The 22,381-nt window shown below is 43.2% G+C and overlaps 1 protein-coding gene across 3 annotated transcripts in view; it reads right to left on the bottom strand.

The window, feature by feature from the left end:
- Positions 1 to 22,381, bottom strand: part of RBMS3 (RNA binding motif single stranded interacting protein 3) — a 1,376,050-nt gene that overhangs the window by 855,424 nt on the left and 498,245 nt on the right. For all 3 annotated transcript variants that reach the window (XM_086942113.1, XM_086942115.1, XM_086942114.1), the window contains exon 3: positions 11,092 to 11,150. In XM_086942113.1, the coding sequence (XP_086798239.1) occupies positions 11,092 to 11,150 (59 nt within the window). The remainder of the gene's footprint in view (positions 1 to 11,091; positions 11,151 to 22,381) is intronic.

A 22,381-nucleotide genomic window follows, 5' to 3' on the forward strand; every position in this document is an offset into this window, starting at 1 on the left:
GACATTAGCCAAAAAGTAGTCGGCAAGGTTCTACTGGTCAGAATATTAAACTGGGTAGAAGAAAATAAAATCCTTTCTGACTACCAGGCGGGCTTCAGAGTGGGCACCGGGACAATCGAACAAGCTTTTAGATTAATGATGGTGTATTGGAAAGTCGTGGTTATAGGCAAGGGCAGTCTTTATCTCGCGTTTATCGATTTAAAGACTGCCTTTGACCTTGTACCTAGGGAGACCCTATGGAGTGTACTGGCTGATATGGGGTTGCCCCACTACTTACTATCACTACTCGTTAGGCTACATGAAAATAGCTTTGCCCAGATTAGGTGGGGCCCAGGGGGGGAAAAAACTAACAGTATCCCGGTTGAGAGAGGTGTCCGCCAGGGATGTGTGTTAGCTCCCACCCTCTTTTCCCTTTACATCAATGGGGTGGTTGAGCATCTCCGGAAACATCCTTCAGATGAACCATCCCTGGCTAGCGAACGCATACCTACCCTCCTCTTCGCGGATGATACGCTTTTAATATCAAAAACCCCAATAGGCCTCCAAAGGCTCCTAAATAACTTTCAATCCTTCTGCTCCAACCGAGGCCTGGTAATCAACACAAGCAAGACAAAATACCTTGTGTTGAATCCTCCTAAAAAACCAGTCCGCTCTCCTACCCTGAACGCTGAACCTTTGGAGCGGGTAGAAGTCTTCGACTATCTTGGGATTCGCCTCTCACACAAAATGGAATGGACCCCACATTTGAACAAAATGCTGCTAACTCACAAGAGGATAACAGGAGCTCTCTTGAAAGAACAACGCTCCTGTACAACAAGACCAATAGCTGTAGTCCTTCAGATCTACTCGGCCAAAGGGGTTAGTTCTGCTCTCTATGGGGCAGAACTTTGGGGGTCATCCATTACTGACGATTTACCAAGATCCGAGAAGAAATTTTGCAGAGCGATTATGTCACTCCCTCAGGGTACTCCCACGGTCCCGCTAATGTTGGACCTAGGTTGTCGCCCAATTGATGACCTTGCAAGATTCCGTCCACTTTTGCTATGGGCACGTCTGTGGCGTGTGGAGGAACTTGGTAAATATGCGCAAGGTCTAGCAGAAATCATGTCATTACCAGGGTGGCATAAAATCAAATGGTTGAGAGATATGAAGACATTGTTAGTAAATCTGGGCCTAAACGAAGCGTTGGCAAACAGATCCTCACCCCGAGGTCAATTCTTAAGAAACTTTATTGGGACTGGATTTTGCTACAAAGGAACACCAGTACTTCTATGGGCAGACTTACGGAGGACTTCCTGAAGTTTAAGGACCAACCAAAACGGGAAGTGTACCTTGACATTATTGAAAAACCCTTTGATAGGGCTTTGTACTTCAAATTTAGAGCAGGAACTCTCCCTCTGTATTCTTTTACTTCACGTTGGAAATCCCCTGCACAAACTACAGAGCTTTGCCCAGTATGCCTAGATAAACCAGAGACAGTGGCACATCTCATGTTCGAGTGTGGAGAGTATGCAATCCCAAGGAGGGTTTGGCTCAAAAACTTATGCCAGCAGCTGGGCACCAGGAGCCACATGGCCGCAATTCGGATACTAATGTCTGATAGTCGTGCCATCTATGCTTGCGTCCTAGCCAAATTTTTATCATGGGCCTGGTCCATTCGAACTAAAAGGCTAAAATTAACTGTTTAATTCTCTTTTTAAATTGACTGCCAAATGAACTGTTTTTGTAAATTTGTAAAAAAAAATTTAACCAACTTTTTTTTTTTATTAGGTTAAATCTTTACTGTATGTCCATGTTTGTTTTTTGATTTTAAACTTGATGTACTTGTGATTTATGTGCAGCTTTTATGATAATTGTTTTATCGAAATAAAGCCTTTTTGACTTTGACTTGACTTGATATCCAGGCTCCGGGTATCCCACTGCCCCCCAGTATATTCTAGTTTCTTTGCCAGGTAAGCTGCGGTGTTATTATTAAGTGCTTTATAAATCATGATGCCTTGAAGATGATCTTAGTTGGAAGAGACAAGCAAGAATAGGTCTTTCAACATGGGGTGATATGATCACATTTCTTCGAGCCCTTGATGAGATGTGTTGCTACGTGTAGGACACCTTTCAGAAGTCTGCGTGATATTGTGGAGGGCGCAGAGCAAGGCATTTGTCTCGGTCCTGATGAGAGAGGACTGAGGCTCGTACCTTTGGTCTGAAATCATCTTCTGGGAGCAGCATCTTCACTTTCTTCAAGAAGGAGGGTTGGCACTGAGCTGTCTTGATCTTCCTTGCAATGTATTTCTTCATTGAGACGTCTGTGCTGAAGGAGAATCCCAGAGAATTTGCATGGTCCATCACCTGGGGGGCAAAGCCTGGTAGGGTTAAGTTGGAGAGTCAGTCTTGAATCTGATTTATTTAGTTATGTTGGAAAACAGGAGGAATTCAGTATTAGTAGAGCTCAGTTAGCTTCAGGAAACAAGATGGCAGCCAAGACTGGATGTGTTTGAGGCGCATATCTTTGGGGGAGGATATTTTTAGGTAGAGTTGGGTATCATCCATTAACATTACAAAAGAGGCGGATTTGCTATATCTGATCTGCACATCAAAACTTGTCTCTTTCCTACACAAGACAAACACCATATATCTATATATGTAGACCAACTATTGAGTGCAGCCTTGATGTGGAATGCTTATCCACCTTAAGCATTAGCCCTAGACAGTCTGCCCACCAACGGTGTTACAGAATGTCACATCCATAAAAAACAAAAACACCAGCGCACATCATATCAAGTCACTATAATCCCTGTGCATTCAGCAACATTCCTTGGAACTTGGTTGCGGAAATTGTGGTCGGAGGAACTCTTGGCGTTTATGATGGAACTTATCATGGCTCCTGATAAATATTAAATGAGGACTACTGCTACTCTTGCTGGTGTTTGAATAGATTGAAATACACGTTGGGTGGAGCTCACTTTAAGGGACATTGAATGTCACAAGCGTTGGCAGATACAGTGCTGATCAAATTGGAAATATGCCCTGAGGAAGCCCGCAGGGGGCGAAACGCGCGTCGGCTGTGAAGCACTTTGTTTTAAAAGAAATAAAATCTTAAATTTGTCTACACTACGTGATTCCCTTGGACTGAGAAGGAGTGGCTGTGCAAGAATTCGAACTGAATAATGGTGCTGAATGCACAGGGATTATAGTGACTTGATATGATGTGCGCTGGTGTTTTTTTTTTGGGGGTATCATCCATGTAATAATGAATCTTGAGGCTGTTGTCTGTAAGAACTGATCTAATAAGTTCCAAGTAGAGGTTAAAGATGATGGGAGATGAAATAGGGCCCTCAGGTACTCCTCAGGAGACGGGGAGTGTCAGCGATCTTATGAAACCTCTTTGCACAATCTGGGGCTGGATGATGAGGCTGGATGTGAAGCATTTATGAGTGCCCAAAAAGTCCATGCATATTTTCTGGGCGTTAACCAAAGATGGACGATCAACTGTATTGAAGACTGCAGAGGGGGCCACCAGGACAGCAGACAGGGCACATTGCTGTTGTTGAGGAGGAGGGTACAGATGATTACTTGAACTGTGGCTGTCTCAGTAGGGTAGCTGTTGAAATGATCCAGTCAAAATGGTAAGAAATGCCTTGATTTAATAGCCAAAGAATCAAAAGAGGGCCTTGACTCGTTACTCAGTGAGGCTGAGTCCAACTAATACTAATAACCAACAGAGGAGCCAAAACTGGGGTTCCAATACAAGAACTGGTTTCAATGAGGGTTGTTTTGATTAAATCAAGTAACAACCGGTTGACTTGTTAAACCGAGCAAATTTTATTTATTGCAAACGGTCTTGTTTTCAAATTTTAACACATTGTTTTTTGTGCGTGGAAAATACAAAAGTTAACAATGAAATACGTTTTATATACAATATATACAAACATATAAATGCAACATATCATACACACTTGGCCATACATTCATACACAGACAATACAAAGTGAATGAAAATACAAAAAAACGCTATGTCCAAGCAACTGGCAAGAAATCAGTAGAAGATAATATTTTCTATTTTACAATGTCGTTGTGATTGTCATGAGATCCCTCATGAAACCAAATTAATGAACACTCTATTTCGACAAAATAATGGTAGCCAGAAGCGGGACAGAAAAGCTGGTCGACGCGTTTCAAACCCCTAAGACTAAGTGGGGTTCTCCTCAGGACCGGATGTTGGTTCTGAAATGTTAAAAATAACTAGCTTTAGCAAAGTGTTATAGAGCGACTATCAAGAGGATAAGACAAGGGCTCAACTACCAGAAAACAGCTGGCACTCCCTACCTCAATCCATAGGTTCAATCGACATCTTGAGAATGTCTAATCAATGTTGTATTTCCCAACAGGTTTTTAACAGCAGCTGTGTAAGACAACAAAATACGTACAACAACGTTTTAGTGTGGTGCGCAACTCTCAAACATCATTCATCTTGCTTGCAGAGGGATCGTTACCTTACCTGCGAGCGGGCGGTTTCAATGGCGCTGCTTTGTTATTTTCTTTATGCGGCTGCTCCTAATCTGTAGGGCGGGGGCGAAAACGTATGTTAGTAAAGAGGCGGTAATCCATGGGCGATTTGGTTCTGCATCAAACGGGTTGGCATACCGAGGCAGGAGCAAGGCAAACGTCCTTCTCCCTCACTGGTGTGTACGGATCCACCGTCTGGAGTCCTCGAGTAAGGGTGTGGCTTCAGTGCTTCCTGGTTGGTGTATACGAAGGGAAGAGGCCCGGGAATTCTGGGACTTGTAGTCCAGTGACAGAGCGCTGGGAAACGGGAGTCAGAATAAAGCTGGTTTACACAATCGGCTTGTAAATTTCAGAAATTTCGTTAAGTCCTCTTGTGGCAGTATTAAACTTCATGATGAGCATTGCTTCACGTTGTGCTAGTCTTGCTTCAATGTCCCCTCCTCTAGGGTCATTTTCAATTTTGGACACGACGGTCCAGCGTAAATCAGTAATCACATGTTTGCACCTAGTCCAATGATTTACTAGGGGGGCATTCTCTACCCCTCTGCGAATACGTGATTTGTGTTGCGTGATCCTGGTCCTTATTTCCTGTGTTGTTTTGCCAATGTATACTGAAGGGCAAGGGCAGATGATTGCATAAACAACGTTTTTAGATTTACAGTTCGTAAACGTCTCATGTTTCCAGTGGGTATCCTCGAATGTGAAAACTGTGTCTTCAATAGTTTCACTGCAGCAAGTGCACGTTCCGCACTTGTGGTGCCCTTTTGGTGAAGGTAAACCAAAGATACTTTGTAGGGTGGGAGCCCTCGTCATTGGTAACGCTGCCCTGACAACGTAGTTGGCAACACTTTTGTCCTTTTTATACGCAAAGAGTGGTGGGGCTGCAAGATCCTCATGCAGATTTTTTAATAAGTGCCAGTTAGACACAATGAGCTTTCTGTGTGCGTTGGCTGCCGGACAGAAAGTGGTAACACACACTATCCTTTTGACTTCGGGTCTCAGTCTTTTTTCTAACAGTGTCTCTCGCGGTGTCCACCACGCTCGTTTGAGTGAGTTTTTTAGTAATTTTTTAGGGTAGCCTCTCTGGATCAAACGATTCATTAAACGTTCAGCATGAATGAAGTACTCTTCTTTACTTGAGCAATTTCGATGTATTCTTAAGAATTGTCCAAAAGGAAGGTTTTGTTTTAAGCTGCGGGGGTGGTTGCTACTAAAATGCAACGCTTTATTCCTGTCCGAAGGTTTTCGGAAAAGTGTAGTACTTAGGCCACCCTCATAGGGTGCCACTTTCACATCTAAAAAGTTGATGGATACATTAGATGCTGAGACAGAGAACTGAATGTCTATTGTTCTCGAATTGAGCCAGCTGACAAATTGACCCAGATCTTCATGTCCTCCAGTCCAAACCATGAATATATCGTCAATATAACGCATATAATGCGAAATACTCTTGTCAAAAGGATTGGTCTGGTAGATAAATTTCTCTTCAAATAGCCCCATAAACATGATGGCTAGCTCCGGGGCAAAAGGGCAACCCATTGCCACTCCTTTGATTTGATAAAAGAACTCCGAGTCAAATGAAAAAAAGTTCTTCTGTAGCGCAAAGCCTGCCAGGTCAAGGATAAACTTGGTGGGGACTCGCATTGGTCTTTCCCTTTTGTCCAAGAACACTGTCAGCGTTTCCAGTGCTTGTTCTTGGGGGATCTGTGTGTATAGAGACACCACATCGAGTGTCACCAGAAGTTGACTACTTTGATCGAATTTAATGTTGGAAATGCGATTAAGGAAAGCAGTGGTGTCTTGGAGATGGGCCGGAATGGTTTCAATAAAGGGTTTCAAAAAATGATCAATATATTTAGCCACAGGCTCAAACAAAGATTCGCAGCCTGAAATGATAGGTCGTCCTGGAGGATTTTTCTCATCCTTATGTAATTTAGGGAGTACATAAAATACGGGCGTCCTTGGGTTTTTGTTTTGTAGGAATGCGAACTCCTTGGGACCTATAATCCCTTCCTCAAAGCCCCTTTGGATGATGTCGAATAATTGATTTTGTAATTCAGAAGTAGGGTTCTTCCCTATGCGTCTATAGCAGTTCAGATCGTTAAGTTGACGGTGTACTTCGAACTTGTATTTGTTGGTATCCCATATGACCACCGCTCCGCCTTTATCGGCCTGCTTGACCACGATGGTCGTGTCATTCTTGACTGCTATGAGTGCATCTTTTTCCGCTTTGGAAAGATTGAATTTGACAAATGACTTCTTTTTTTCAATTGCTGAAATTCCTGATAGCACAGTCGTTTCAAACGTTGAAACTTCCTTTGGAATTTTGGGTCCTTTAGGGCAAAATGTAGACTTTTTCCTTAGGCCTGTGGTTTCTTCATATGTACTTTCCATGGTATCTTGAAAAAATGTTTTAAGGCGTATTTTACGGCAGAACTCCAGTGTTTCTAGTTTCATTCGAGTGAAATCCGTAGGTCTTGATGGGACATAGTTAAGTCCTTTAGTAAGAATAGAGATCTCTGCCGCCGATAGTGTCCTATCTGATAGGTTTACGAACTGCAAATCTAAAAACGTTGTTTATGCAATCATCTGCCCTTGCCCTTCAGTATACATTGGCAAAACAACACAGGAAATAAGGACCAGGATCACGCAACACAAATCACGTATTCGCAGAGGGGTAGAGAATGCCCCCCTAGTAAATCATTGGACTAGGTGCAAACATGTGATTACTGATTTACGCTGGACCGTCGTGTCCAAAATTGAAAATGACCCTAGAGGAGGGGACATTGAAGCAAGACTAGCACAACGTGAAGCAATGCTCATCATGAAGTTTAATACTGCCACAAGAGGACTTAACGAAATTTCTGAAATTTACAAGCCGATTGTGTAAACCAGCTTTATTCTGACTCCCGTTTCCCAGCGCTCTGTCACTGGACTACAAGTCCCAGAATTCCCGGGCCTCTTCCCTTCGTATACACCAACCAGGAAGCACTGAAGCCACACCCTTACTCGAGGACTCCAGACGGTGGATCCGTACACACCAGTGAGGGAGAAGGACGTTTGCCTTGCTCCTGCCTCGGTATGCCAACCCGTTTGATGCAGAACCAAATCGCCCATGGATTACCGCCTCTTTACTAACATACGTTTTCGCCCCCGCCCTACAGATTAGGAGCAGCCGCATAAAGAAAATAACAAAGCAGCGCCATTGAAACCGCCCGCTCGCAGGTAAGGTAACGATCCCTCTGCAAGCAAGATGAATGATGTTTGAGAGTTGCGCACCACACTAAAACGTTGTTGTACGTATTTTGTTGTCTTACACAGCTGCTGTTAAAAACCTGTTGGGAAATACAACATTGATTAGACATTCTCAAGATGTCGATTGAACCTATGGATTGAGGTAGGGAGTGCCAGCTGTTTTCTGGTAGTTGAGCCCTTGTCTTATCCTCTTGATAGTCGCTCTATAACACTTTGCTAAAGCTAGTTATTTTTAACATTTCAGAACCAACATCCGGTCCTGAGGAGAACCCCACTTAGTCTTAGGGGTTTGAAACGCGTCGACCAGCTTTTCTGTCCCGCTTCTGGCTACCATTATTTTGTCGAAATAGAGTGTTCATTAATTTGGTTTCATGAGGGATCTCATGACAATCACAACGACATTGTAAAATAGAAAATATTATCTTCTACTGATTTCTTGCCAGTTGCTTGGACATAGCGTTTTTTTGTATTTTCATTCACTTTGTATTGTCTGTGTATGAATGTATGGCCAAGTGTGTATGATATGTTGCATTTATATGTTTGTATATATTGTATATAAAACGTATTTCATTGTTAACTTTTGTATTTTCCACGCACAAAAAACAATGTGTTAAAATTTGAAAACAAGACCGTTTGCAATAAATAAAATTTGCTCGGTTTAACAAGTCAACCGGTTGTTACTTGATTTAATCAAAACAACCCTCATTGAAACCAGTTCTTGTATTGGAACCCCAGTTTTGGCTCCTCTGTTGGTTATTGATTTAATAGCAGCACGAATAACATCCATCAATGTCAAGGTTCAGCCTCTACTGACTTTCAACAGTCTTCAGTACCAGCTAACAAACTCTAGAACTAAGAACAATATCAGAGATAAACATGTCTCATGCACTGGCATGCGACCACAGCATAGCAATTAAAGAAACCGTAATAATCAAGAATATAACAGGAGCATAATATGAATCCTGATTGGTCGTCCTTTAGAAGATTATTCTGACTGATGCTTTCCTCACATCATACACTATATCTGATCCGGGCTGAGCATACCTGCACGGGGCCATGCAAAGTGATCTGTTTGCTTTTTGAAACCAGAAAAAAGTGTCAGGCATTGGAAAATAAAGTTATGGGTTCTGGTTAAATAGAGACCAAAAGGTACAAGAAACTCGAAAAGGCCCACCAGTCAATTTATGGTAAAGGTTAGCTGCCACATGACGGGAAAGGTAGCACACTTTGTTGAGTGCCTGTCCCAGGGACCTGTGTGTGGCAGGTTCAAATCTTGGAAGGTCTGGGTATGCTATTCACGTAGGGTTGCGCATGCCAAGTAACTGAGATGTGTAATCCAATCAGGTTTTCACGATTTCAAACAAGAATAAATATGAGGCCAATTTACATATAATGCATTTCAGTTTTATTGTTTTGCCCGTCTGTTAACCACTTTGTAAACCCAACCAGATTTTGTTATTTGGTGGCTAGATTAAGCTTGGCCTGTTTTAATCTAATCTTTGTCAATGAGAAAGGCCACTCAGATAGGCAGTGATACAAATTGTTATATAAGAGCCAAGAGATGTCCCAGTGGGTGGTGTATGCACAAGAATTGGTGCACAGTTTTATTATAACTTTAGTTTTCCACAGATTGGATTGGATGCATTTGAAGAAGTGACTACAAGCTGAAAACAAAACTAAGTACCTTAGTCTTTCTCACATAAACTATAAAATGTGCACACAGCTGTAAAGATTTTCTTGTGCTATTTTTGTTGAGAGTTTTTTAAATCTTTGAAAAATTCCTGAGCTTTAAAAAATGTGATGGAAAACAATCCAACAACAGTAGGTTTTGAGGACAATTATAATTGAGCCCACACACAACAATATGGATGCAAAGAAAAAGTCAGCAACTCGCAATCCTCTGCCCAGATGTTCCCCGGATACAGTGAGAATGTGGAGGTCAAGAGAATATTAAAAATGACAAATTGTATCATTAATACACAACCAGAGAACCTGTGGAACTCCATTTCCCTTTTGAAATGGTATCTGTTTCTTAAAGTATAAACCAACTAATACATTTTTCACAATCAAGCTATGTTAAAAAGCTCAAGTGGTGATATAGAGATTGTAGATTGTAAAGGGAAGAGGACAAAACATACAAAAATACAGAATGTATTATTATATGATAGTTCATACATATATTTATATGTTCACTGTATTTACAACATTTAATCTCACAAGATTTCCATTGGATCAGAAGAGTAATATTAGATTCTCCAAATAAGCTGCAGACTGTGCATGACATACATCAGACATATTCATCCGCATTTCACCCTATACAAAGAGCATAGGTAGAAGACGTGCATTAAAATCATTGTAAAGAAGCATCTTATGAGAACATGCATGGACTTGGTGAGCACTTCCTTTGGCAAAAAGTGGGATCAACTTTTTCTAAAGGCAGGAACTAATGTAAATAAAATCATCCAATCAAGTTTCCTTCTTCAGTGGTTCACTACCTCGGCAAGAAACATGAATGGCTGGCTCTAAACTACTCATCCAATCAGAGTTCCTTCGTCAGTGGCTCACTACCACAGCAAGAACCATGAATGACTGGCTCTAAACTACTCATCCAATCAAAGTTCCTTCGTCAGTGGCTCACTACCACAGCAAGAAACATGAACGGCTGGCTCTAAACTACTCATCCAATCAGAGTTCCTTCGTCAGTGGCTCACTACCACAGCAAGAAACATGAACGGCTGGCTCTAAACTACTCATCCAATCAGAGTTCCTTCGTCAGTGGCTCACTACCACAGCAAGAAACATGAACGGCTGGCTCTAAACTACTCATCCAATCAGATTTCCTTCTTCAGAGATTCTTTAACTATGCATTTGATTGGTCAATTTATACCTAATCATCCTGATTTCTTTCTTCATGGGTCCCCCACCTTTGCTCCAAATACAATCATCCAATCCGATTTCCACCTTCAGAAGTTAACCACATCTTTCCCAGGGTGCAAAATGTGTGTAAATGTCTTGAGAGTAAATTTCCCCGAGTACGATTTGCTTCTACGACGGAAAATCAATTTGCCCCACTTCTCTGCTCCCATTCAGCCCGGAGAGCCCCTACAGTAGGACGGTAATAAGGTAATTTACAGGCCCGGTCGAACAATTTGATACTTGTTCCGTCTTGTGAATTTCATTTTGTTTGTTAATGACAAAATTAATGAACAATGTTTCTGGAAATGCAACTCATCAAAGCGTTATTAAATATGCCTCGCAGTTTGCAGTGCGCTCCACATTTTTTTTACCATCAGAGAAAGGAACCCCGGAAGTCTGAGGGAAGAGTGTACGCACCTTTGCACTGGTTCGTGTTTTTGTCGAGAATTGCCTTTGTGGACACGATCTTCCCGTACCTGAAAAAAGAACAAATGTTGTATGGTTCATTTAAGGAAAGACAATTTAAAATGTCTTCAGGAGAAAAAAAAAGAATACATGTTTCATGGTTTATTTAAGGAAGAACAATATAAAAATAAAAAAAACACACTGAGAATTCGAATTTTATTGAGTGACTGAAACAGAAAGAGATTGTGCTGCACAATAGACAACAATAACTACATGGGTCTAGACGTGTTGAATTCGGTGAAGAAATTCCTAAATTAAACAAGCATTGGCAAAACCAGTCAGTCTGGTGTTGACTACCGGCCAACACACTTGCGACAGCCCGGATCCCTGCTTGTCTGTTGGGGGAAGTGGGGGCAGGACAGTGAGCCCAGCGAAAACGGCGGCCGAGATCGGCCTGAGGGAACTACAATCCCCAGCGTCCCTAGCGGCAGGAAGCCGCTCTGACCCGCGCCAGGAGGCGCAATAAATCAGGGCTAACCCCGGTGGAGCGGGGGACACACTTGCGACAGCCCGGATCCCTGCTTGTCTGTTGGGGGAAGTGGGGGCAGGACAGTGAGCCCAGCGAAAACGGCGGCCGAGATCGGCCTGAGGGAACTACAATCCCCAGCGTCCCTAGCGGCAGGAAGCCGCTCTGACCCGCGCCAGGAGGCGCAATAAATCAGGGCTAACCCCGGTGGAGCGGGGGACACACTTGCGACAGCCCGGATCCCTGCTTGTCTGTTGGGGGAAGTGGGGGCAGGACAGTGAGCCCAGCGAAAACGGCGGCCGAGATCGGCCTGAGGGAACTACAATCCCCAGCGTCCCTAGCGGCAGGAAGCCGCTCTGACCCGCGCCAGGAGGCGCAATAAATCAGGGCTAACCCCCGCGTCGCGGGATCGCGCGCGGGTCGGCGCCGGGAGAAGCCCGGGACAAGGGCGGGGCCATCTGCGGCCCTCAGAGGCACAAGGAGGACGGGACGGGCCACAACACTTGGCTCCATCACAGAGACAGAGGCAGGTACTGAAAAATATCTAACCCCTTCTGCTTCCCATTGTTAATGGTCCCTGACCCGTCCAGTTTCTATTTTGGAGCTCTCGTTGTCCTAAAAATATGTCTTTCTGGGAAGACCTGAATGCCTTGTGTGGCACTAACTACGCCCCTATCTTATCAACTCCACCCACATCTGGCAGGAACATTGACCTTATAAACAGCTCTCCCCAGGAACTACCTTTATTGCCTGTAATGATTCCCACCCAAGTCAACACGCTGCCCCAGGCCCTAATCACCAAAATGAACATTGAGGAGATTCCTGTTAATGCTGATCAAATGTCCTGTAGCCCCTCATCACCCCCCGCTATTTCAACTGTTGTTACGCCACAGAAGGTGGGGGCCACATCAAAGGTTTTTGCTTCCCCCTTCCAATCCACTCTATTGGCCCAGATTGAACGATTGCTGAATGCGGCCCTATCACCCCTGGTCACAAAAATTCAGGACCTGGGAGAAAGGTTGTCCAGCGTGGAAAAAATAGTACAAAGGATTAACTCACCAAATGTAAATACTCCTCACTCGCCTTCCACCAACCATGAGAACCCCAAGGCTATAGAACACAGAAAAGCACCACCATCAATCGATCCCTCTACCAGCAAACCCATCCCAAAAAGATGTAACTCTTTAATGGCACCTAGGATCCCTCATGAAAGAAGGCATCGAATCAACTTACCCCCTGAAGCGGCCCCCTATGTGACTGTTCTCTCTGGAGTGCCAGAGCTTAGACAGGGCACATTTGAAACAAATCAGGACCTTCTGCACAAAGTCATCTTCTGGCTCAACAACAATAGACCGTTGCCACCTGACCTACATGGCGGAATTGTAAGCGTCAGGAGGGTAGGATGGCTGGGCACGTTGCCCAAAAGCTGTCCAGGAGATCTGATTTTAATTAAATTCAAACATAGGAACATTGTCCCCTATCTAAGATTCTCTCAGCCCAGAACAGGAGATGGCCCTATTTGTATTTGTGACCTGTTTGACTTTTATCCTGGCCCCAGAGTGTAGAACTATAAAACCCACTGAAAGGGGGTCCCTGCGTACCATGCGCTTTCATTCTAGATTGTCTTAAATGGTCTAATTTATTTCCCTTTTATTTTAAGCCATCCTTGTCAACTGCACATTAGAAAAAGATATTCTAAATGTACCCCTAGAATGATACTGGTGATAACAATTGTCGTTTTTTAAATGCTGCTGTTTTTAATTGTTCCCTTAACAGTGTGTTTAACTATTGCTTAAATTGAAATTCTATATGCTGCTGTTTTTAATTGTTCCCTTAACAGTGTGTTTAACTATTGCTTAAGTAACTGATGAATTTTAAATTGAAATTCTATGTCCTCTTTTCCTCATCATTGTGTTTTTAAAATACTGCATAATAATGTACGCTTATATGATATTTCTCTGTTAAATATCGAATAAAGCTTATTTTGAACCTTTGAACCTTTGACTACCGGCCAATTAGCTTTGTCATTGCTTGTTTTGTCATGGTGTTTGTCAAACATTTTGGTTTGGGGAAAGAAACGTTAGATAAAAGCAAACATATTTTTGGGGTCTCGAAACCACACATTGTCATAGTAGCACTTGGCACTCAAGTGAACTTTTTTTGCATGCAGATGTGCTCCTTGTAAAAGGGCAGAATGCTGTCACTCACAGTAAAGTTAGCCAATTGATGAGTGGGCCGACCCTCTGCCCCATGCTGTATGTTGTTGTGGGCAGAAGAAAAGTGTGAATGACACAACAGACAAATGAATGAAGAACATTGTCTAAAAGCCCCTAAAAGTACATCATGCATTTCGTTTTAGTAAAAGAAAAAGGCCTTGGCTAAAGCTTGAACCTAGAAAGGAGAAGACACGTAGACTTTGAAATGTTAACACCCATGGGCATAATTCACTAACCATTTCAGAATAATGTGTTGCCCTTTTTTCTTAAAAACAATCAAATAAAAGCTGCAGACACATGTTGCTGTGTCTAAGAACTTTCATTGAAAGGGGAAATTCTATTTGGGTATTATTCAAGAAAACGTAATTTAAGAGACATTTTTATCTGTTGATGAATCTTTCATAAAATTGTAAAATTTGGTGTGTATATTTTTTAAGAAAATCCATATTTGACAGACAAAACTTGCTCTCTTGATGAACCTTCAGGAAATGTTTGAATCTGGTATGGATATTTTCCAAGAAAAAAATACTACTAATTTAAACTTCCACTGTGAAAGCATAAAATATGTACAAAGCTTCATATAACTGCCTGTAACTGTCTTGATGGGCCTGGACTTGGGCCACAGTGCACCACTTAGATGTCCAACACGTACATTCCCTTCTTACACATTTTATACCTTATTAGTGACATGGACATAGTCATGAGCTCATTACCCACAACGCCAATTAAGGGTTTAATAGACTAACTGTATGTTAGAGAGAGTCACATAGATGCACACTGTTTACATCAATGACACATGAAGCTGAAACCTGCAAGACAATTTTGTATCAAAATAATTAGCCATAAAAACATCACATGTGGTTCATGTTAAATCATCGTGGATTTTTTAACCTGCCTCCAAATCCACTTTATGAATAATTTCCACCAGCCTGCCAGGTCAGCAGAGAAACTAGAATCCACCCTCTGACTCCGGACTGTCTGTCCTTCTTAGACACCCCGGCTGCCTGCCAGGGTTCTTTACGCCTTTAGAGCATCAAAACGAGGGCTGGGTTAGCCTGCTCCCACCAATCCTGGAGCTATTGTCATGCTGGGAGCAGCTCCAGGATTGGTTGTTGGTGTTCCTCTGAGCAGGAACGAAGTCCTTTCTTTTCCTGCTCCAGGACGCCGGTATGGGGAGAGAAGTGCTGGGGAGCAGTAAATATGGTAAGTTTGGCACCATATTTTTTCTTTTTTTAAACTCTTTTTATTAACAAAATTACAGAAAAGAAAAGAAACATCAGGTGTGCTAACAGTTTCTCATTAGATTGGTTCATACATCGCTCTTACAGAATTGCCAAAAACAATTAATGATTCATAGGATCATGGGGATTCCTGCGCCCCTGTTTCTATTTGTCGCGTGGGGGGGTACAGATCACGCCACGGTGACCATTTCAGGCCCCCCATACCTTAACCCATTTCTCAGGAAAACCCCTTGCCACATATACAGACTTCTCCCGGAACATACACCAGTCGAAGTCTTCCGCCCACTTGGAAACCCGAGGTGGTTGGCTGGCCCCCCACAGCTGAACTATATTTCGTTTCGCTACCATACACGCCAGCGTCACCCATTGCTTACGATGCACATTCAGATCTGTGGGTTCCCACACATTCAGAATGCACCTCCGAGCCTCAGGTCGTATCTCCTCCCCCAACGCCTCTCTTATCTCGTCATGAGCATTCGACCAATATTCCTGTATTTCCTCACAGTTCCAAAGAATATGCATAAAGGTACCAAGCTCTCCACACCTCCTGCGGCACTCTCCAATCTCCATTCACCCCATATGGACCAATCGAGGCCCAGTAACATACGACCTGTGCAAGATTTTTAATTGCACAAGCCTCAGTCTCATCTGGACCGCCACCACCCTCGGAGAAGGAACGGCCCGGCACCATAGTTTTAAAGTTGTAGCCACCACTGGAAATATGTGACTATGGGCCAGATGTAGGTGGCTTAATACCGGTCGGTAACTCTGAATTTCGGTAAATTTTAGCGTTACCGACTGGTATTTAGCCATGTGCAATGTAGGTGAGTTCAAACCTACTTGCAAAATAAGGAATCGCTAAATAGTGATTCCTTATTTTGCACTTGCATTTAAGGAATCGGAAATACTGATTCCTTAAATGCAAGGTACGTAAAAATAGTGAACTTCAATCTTAAGGAATCGCTAATTACCACCAACTTCAAGTTGGTGGTAAGAAGCAATTTCCTTTAAAAAAACACTTTTTTGCTTTTTTAAATGTGCCATGTGGCACACATCCATGCCCTTAGGGCATGGATGTGCGCCACATGTGCACCCATGCACATTTCAAGGGTGCAACAGTGTGTCCTTTGGACACCCTGGCACCCTTGAAATAGCTCCCGCTATTAGCGATTCTGTAATACCTATGGGAGTAATCTAGCATTACTTCGCTGCCACTACTACGACTTACCATTACTACGCATTTGTTGCTTATCAGAATCTTTTACTTCGCATGCTTTAAATTTACATGCTTCTACTTCGCATATACCGTTACTTAGCAAAGTAAATTACTTTGCTGACTATTCACATCGTTGTTTGGAAAAGGTGGCGCTTCTGTTTCCAAACAACGACGTGCAGCTCTGACGACACCTGAAGCAGGAGAAGAGAGGAAGCACGGTGAAGCGAGAGACCACGAGGAGAGAGAGGTAAGTGGGGCAGTGTAGTTTTTGGGCTAATGTATGGGGTTGTCTTTTAGGTTTTTAGGGTTGTGTTTATGCATTTCTAGAGTAGTGTATTTGGGTTTAGGGTAGTGGTCATGCAGGGGGTTGTCTTTTAGGTTTTAGGGTTGTGTTTTTGTAGCGTAGAGTAGTGTATTTGGGTTTAGGGTAGTGGTCGTGCAGGGGGGTGTATTTTAGGTTGTAGGGTTGTGTTTATGTAGTGTAGAGTAGTGTATATGGGTTTAGGGTACTGTTGTGGTGCATGGGGTTGTCTTTTAGGTTGTAGGGTTGTGTTTGTGTAGTGTAGAGTAGTGTATTTGGGTTTAGGGTAGTGTTGTGGTGCATGGGGTTGTCTTTTAGGTTGTAGGGTTGTGTTTATGTAGTGTAGAGTAGTGTATTTGGGTTTAGGGTAGTGTTGTGGTGCATGGGGTTGTCTTTTAGGTGGTAGGGTTGTGTTTATGTAGTGTAGAGTAGTGTCTTTGGGTTTAGGGCAGTGTTCTGGTGCAGGGGGTTGACTTTTAGGTTGTAGGCTTGTGTTTATGTAGTGTAGAGTAGTGTATTTTGGTTTAGGGTAGTGTTGTGGTGTTTGTGTAGTGTAAGGTAGTGTTTTAGGGTAGTTTAGTGGTGTTTGGGTAGTGTAGGGTAATGTAGTGTATGAAGGTAAGGGGAACAGAGTCAAAAATGCATAGAAGTTGTATACTTAGTAATATACTGCAAAGTAAATGCATATTTAGTACTTTTAAATGTATTTGCGAACTAAAAGCATGTGCAGTTAAATCTTGCGTAGTAATTGTACTTGCAATGTAAAAACATTGTAGTAAAAACTTGCAAAGTAATGGTCTGCTAAGTAACATCATATATTCCCTATAGGCCTTCAATCCCATATGTATGAATGGCTAGGTATTCCTCGATAACGAATCACAATTACCGATTCGTATTTAAGGAATGTTAAGGAATCACTAATATTTTAGCGATTCCTACCTACATTCCATTTACAGAGTCCTTAATAGCGATTCAGTAAAAATCGCTATTAAGGAATCGGTACATTGAAGTTACCTACATCTGGCCCTATACTCTTTGTTGTATTGAACCTTAGTTGTCACTTCGAAGATAATTCCTTGGGCAGTTTTACAGTGTTTGAGGCTGTGCCTCTCAGAAGTTACCCCCTGACCAGTGGGTGGTACAGATCCCTTATCATGTAAGGCCCAGTCGGTGACAGAGGGAAGCTCTTACCAGCATGGAGCTCTCACTAGCCTGCACCTCTGTCTGTCATCACCGGGGAATGGCAGTGGGTTGGACCCAACATTCATAGCTACCGTTTCCACGCAAATCGGTCTCGGCGCCCCCCCCCCCCCGCAGTAATTTACAACTTATAGTGAATCAGCATTACAAAGAAGGCTGCCATAGTGTAAACCCCCTGCAGATTTAGTCCAGTCCTCAAGAACAGATTGTTTCCACTTCTAATCATGTGATGACATGGTTTTAACACATTAATGAGTATTTTTCCCATTTATACCCACTCAAGTATTCTTATCTATACCCTCCTCGTATTACTGATTATTCAAAATTTGATTTTTTGCCTCTTTCCTAAAGTGGAACCCTCCTTTTATAGTGAAACATCTCCTACTGATCAGAGAGTACCTCAAAGCCACTCATATCGGTGATAATTTCCCCCAATCACGAATTTCCTAATTTTGGCTTAATCATTTATTGCATCATTATGTCTGCTTAAAAACTATTTTTGGCTATGTGCCATAGTCATCAACACTTCCACTTGACATTTGTTCCGAACATTTTCTTCACTTCTTTATCCCCTACCATCTTTCATTACATTATTTTTTGAACCCGTCTCCCACTCTTCTGATTCCACATAGGTATGATAGTTTCCTTTTTCTCCTGATAATGACCTTAAGTAACCACTGAGGTTGAAACGTCTTTGCCGCTACAATTCACAGATTAGCTCCCGAGCTGGAAATTGTTAGAAATAATTTTCCAGTTCCTTTTCTGACCTTAGTAATTTGTTGCTTCCTTGTATATACTCCAGGGAAGGCTTTAGGGCAGTGCGACCGGTGCAGTCTCACCTGGTGCTGATCTCCGAGAGGCACTGTGTTCAGAAATAACTTTTGCTTTTTAAAAGCACCTGCTGTTTCCTTGGATCGAGCAGTTTTCAGGCAATAATAAAAATGTCAAGATAACGCGGGTGGTTCATGTTTCTGATGGAGAGCAATCTAACTTTTGTCTAGTGGCAGTTCTAACTTATCATAAAGTAACACAGAGGGTTAATATGCCTGCTGCAAAGAATATCTACATGCAGCTCACAGAACGTACTCCTCACTGTTTTTGTATCATTTCCTATAGACTAACGTACAAAAGTAAGAGCCCGTGTGTGATGTAAAGTGCTATGACATCCTAAGCTTAGTACCAGTAACGCTATAAAAGAAAATAAATGCATGTGAGAGAGGGGCTGTGGAGAGATTAGAGGCAATGTTGGAAGGTGGTAGTGGGGGAATCTGTGGAGAAGGAGGTCATTGGGGAAAGGTGTACCAAAATGAAATCAACTCCACATTTGTAAATCACAACGTGTATCCAGGCGCTGGGGCGCCGTTGGACAGGTTAAGTTAGCTAATGCCCAGAGTCACATGATGCGGAGCTGAGCTCGAACAGGGAGCCTTGCTCTTTGGAGTCAGCCAATCTGGCCACTGCACCACATCTCTGCCTTAGGAAAAGATTGTCGTACCAGGCGCCTCTAACTCTAAAGCCGGCCTGGACATGCACACTTGCATTCAGAGTTCTTTTGTATTGTGTGTGATATCACTGGGGACACTGAGCACTTTTTGATTCTCTTGTGTTTTACACGTGGCCGTTGTGCATCATATACAATAAACAAAGGGGGAGAGTAAAGGGATTTTATCCACCTCAGTGGATGTGCATCATACCCAAAATTGAATGGGATCCCGCACACAGAACAGGTACTCTGTACTCATATTTATGTTTTCTCATTGTTTGGGAGTCTCTTGTGTAAAACTGGTTCACTGGATCACCAGGCAGACTCACAACATGTTTGGGGACCCCTGCCTGTCTCCACCTCCATGGAAGAAGAGAGATGTTACTTTGTGAAATCCCTGTCTGGGCTGGCTTGTCTGGTACACTGTTTCCCAGTCAGCGGTGAGGCGGGGACTTGTCAGCTACATACCCATCAGGGGTATGAAGCACTACAGAAATGCAACAATACAGGGCTGACCTTGGGTACACATCTGTAAGGGCCAAGAGATGTCAGCTTGTCAGATAGAAGCCCTCACCATGAGTGGTACTTATTGGCTCTGTGTATACAATACCAAAGTATTTGAGAGTCCTGACAGCGAGTGTGCGCTTGAAATCAATGGAAGCTCTTATGATGAGATGTGAGAGGTTCGTCTCTTAAGCCCTAAAGTGAATGTTATGGCTTCATTGTGGACTCTTTACGGTCTGCGAGCAATTCAGGAGTGGAGCCGGCATGAAGGCAATTACAGTAATCGAGACCCGCGTTTGCGAACACCCAGCTCACCGCACGTCCTCGCTGGGTAGGAAATAACAGTAGAATGTTCTTTAAGCATAACAATTGAAAAATTGCATGCTTGTGCCACCACTGTAATTCCAGATGTCAGTTTCAGAAAGAAGCTGAAATGACAAGGTAACTTTTATGGGAAGATTGTATATAGCTACTGGTGGCAAAAGGAGGTGGAGGGGAGGTAGGAACAGCAGGATCTGTGAGTTGAAGCCACTTATTGGTCATTCACTGGCCATTGTCTGCTCCACAGTAGGAGACAATGTCACTCTTTAGACACTGGGAGTCATGAAAGTGTTTGGCAGCAAGATAAAGAGAAGATCAACAGTAAATCCTGGTGCATTTTATGTTAGTCCTATTTATAGAGAGGGGGGACACTAGGAGTTGATTATTAGGTCCAGTGACCCTTGCTCCCGAAAAGTAACTAGAACACAAAGGGTGTCACTGTTCCTTGTAGAGGATGAAGGAGGAAGAAACTTTTGTCATGTGCTACTCTATCTGTGGGGGACAGTGTGTCCTCATCATAATGCCCTCACACACTTCAAATGATGTCATGCTTCATCATTTGGGCTTAGCTCCTTGTCGGGCTGGCACTGCAATGCCCTACGGGTCCCCCGAAGGTTCTCTTTATCAGAGATCTTTTGATGTGAAGCCGTTTGGGTGCATGGCTGTAAGCGGCAGTGAAGTCTAAAGTGGTGTGTTAAAAAATGACTGGACGGAGAGTGGATCCTATGTATTAGGGTAATCCCTCGGTCATGTTAAAACAAAGTGTGTGGTGCTGCTCTAGGGGATATTACGTACCTCTGAAGCTGGGTATATGTCCCTAATGGACACATTTAACGGTCAACATGTTTCACGCTGTTTGCGGCCTCAGAAGGAGATCCAAAGTGCAACCGGCGGAGACAGGGAGGGGCATGCAGGTGGATCGCCCTGCTACTACGGGAGAACCTTCCCGAGTGCCCTCACTGATCTCATGAGGTCCTGACTCTAATACCAAGGGAAACGCTACTCCCTTCTACAAACTTGGTGGCACTGGTAAGTTCAGGCCACCACTGATACTAAAATTGACCTTTCTTGGTCCTGAAGAAGCGCTTTGGATCTCCTTCTGTGTCCGCATACAGTGCGAAACATGTTGACCTTTATATATGTCCATTAGGGACATAGAACCCAGCTTCAGAGGTACGTAATATCCCCTAGAGCAGCACCACACACTTTGTTTTAACATGACAGAGGGATTACCCTAATAAATAGGATCCACTCTCCGTCCAGTCATTTTTTAAAACACCACTTTAGACTTCACTGCCACTTACACCCAGTTACTCAAACGGCTTCTCATCAAAAGATCTGCGAGAAAGAGACCCTTCGGGGGACCCGTAGGCAGGGTAGGACTGGGAACCAAAACCGGCCCTGGAAAAGTATTCGGCCGCACCCCCCTGGGGAGGGGAGGTGCCGCCGAGCTCTTTGCCAGGGCCGGTTTTCGTCCGATTTTGTTACAGGGCCGATTTTACCCTACTTCAGGCCCATATCAAACCTTCCCTGCCAAGAGAACAGTATAGAGCAGTGTTTCACCAATGAAACCCTTCTGATGCACTAACAATCTGGCTTGTGCTCTGGATTCAGTACTGACACCGCTACGCTCAGGATTCTGCATGATTTCCATAATTGCCTTCTTGCCCACTTATATTCCTAAGTGACCTTCTATGTGGTTGACGATCATAGGTTATTAAGTAGAGTGGAGCAATGCAAGGGCTTGTCTGACAGTGTGCAAAAGTAGTTAATCTTGTTCCTAAGAAATCATCACCAACTAGGGAACGTTGATGTTCACATTTCACACATGGCTGCCGGATTCTCCAATGCTTTGACCAGTACCATGAGCCTCTAATCTTGGCATTTGAAGATACAGGTGTATTTATCCTTCACTATGGGCATGAAACCCAGCTGTACATGAAAACATCAGTCTCACGTGATATTCACATTTTCCGCTTGAAGCTCTCGAACCTCAAATTCCAGATGTCAGACAATTTTCTGCAACTGAATCCATCCAAAAGGAATTTGTGCTATTTTTCTCACATACACTGGATGGAATTTGAACAAAACCAGATCAATAACCTCAAAAAAGATGGATGTGATGGTCCACTGGCTGCCCCTGCAAAATAACTGGGACTTGGCTTGGATCCATCGCTCGTTTATCCCACATATAAATCACTTCCACCTGCTCCACTTCAAGACGTTTAAAAAATCATATCCCTACCATAGCTCAAAGCTAGAGCTCTTGCACTTGTTCTCTTGCATTTGGTTTG

This window comes from Lissotriton vulgaris, chromosome 10 (assembly GCF_964263255.1).
Source record: "Lissotriton vulgaris chromosome 10, aLisVul1.2, whole genome shotgun sequence".
NCBI lineage: Eukaryota > Metazoa > Chordata > Amphibia > Caudata > Salamandridae > Lissotriton > Lissotriton vulgaris.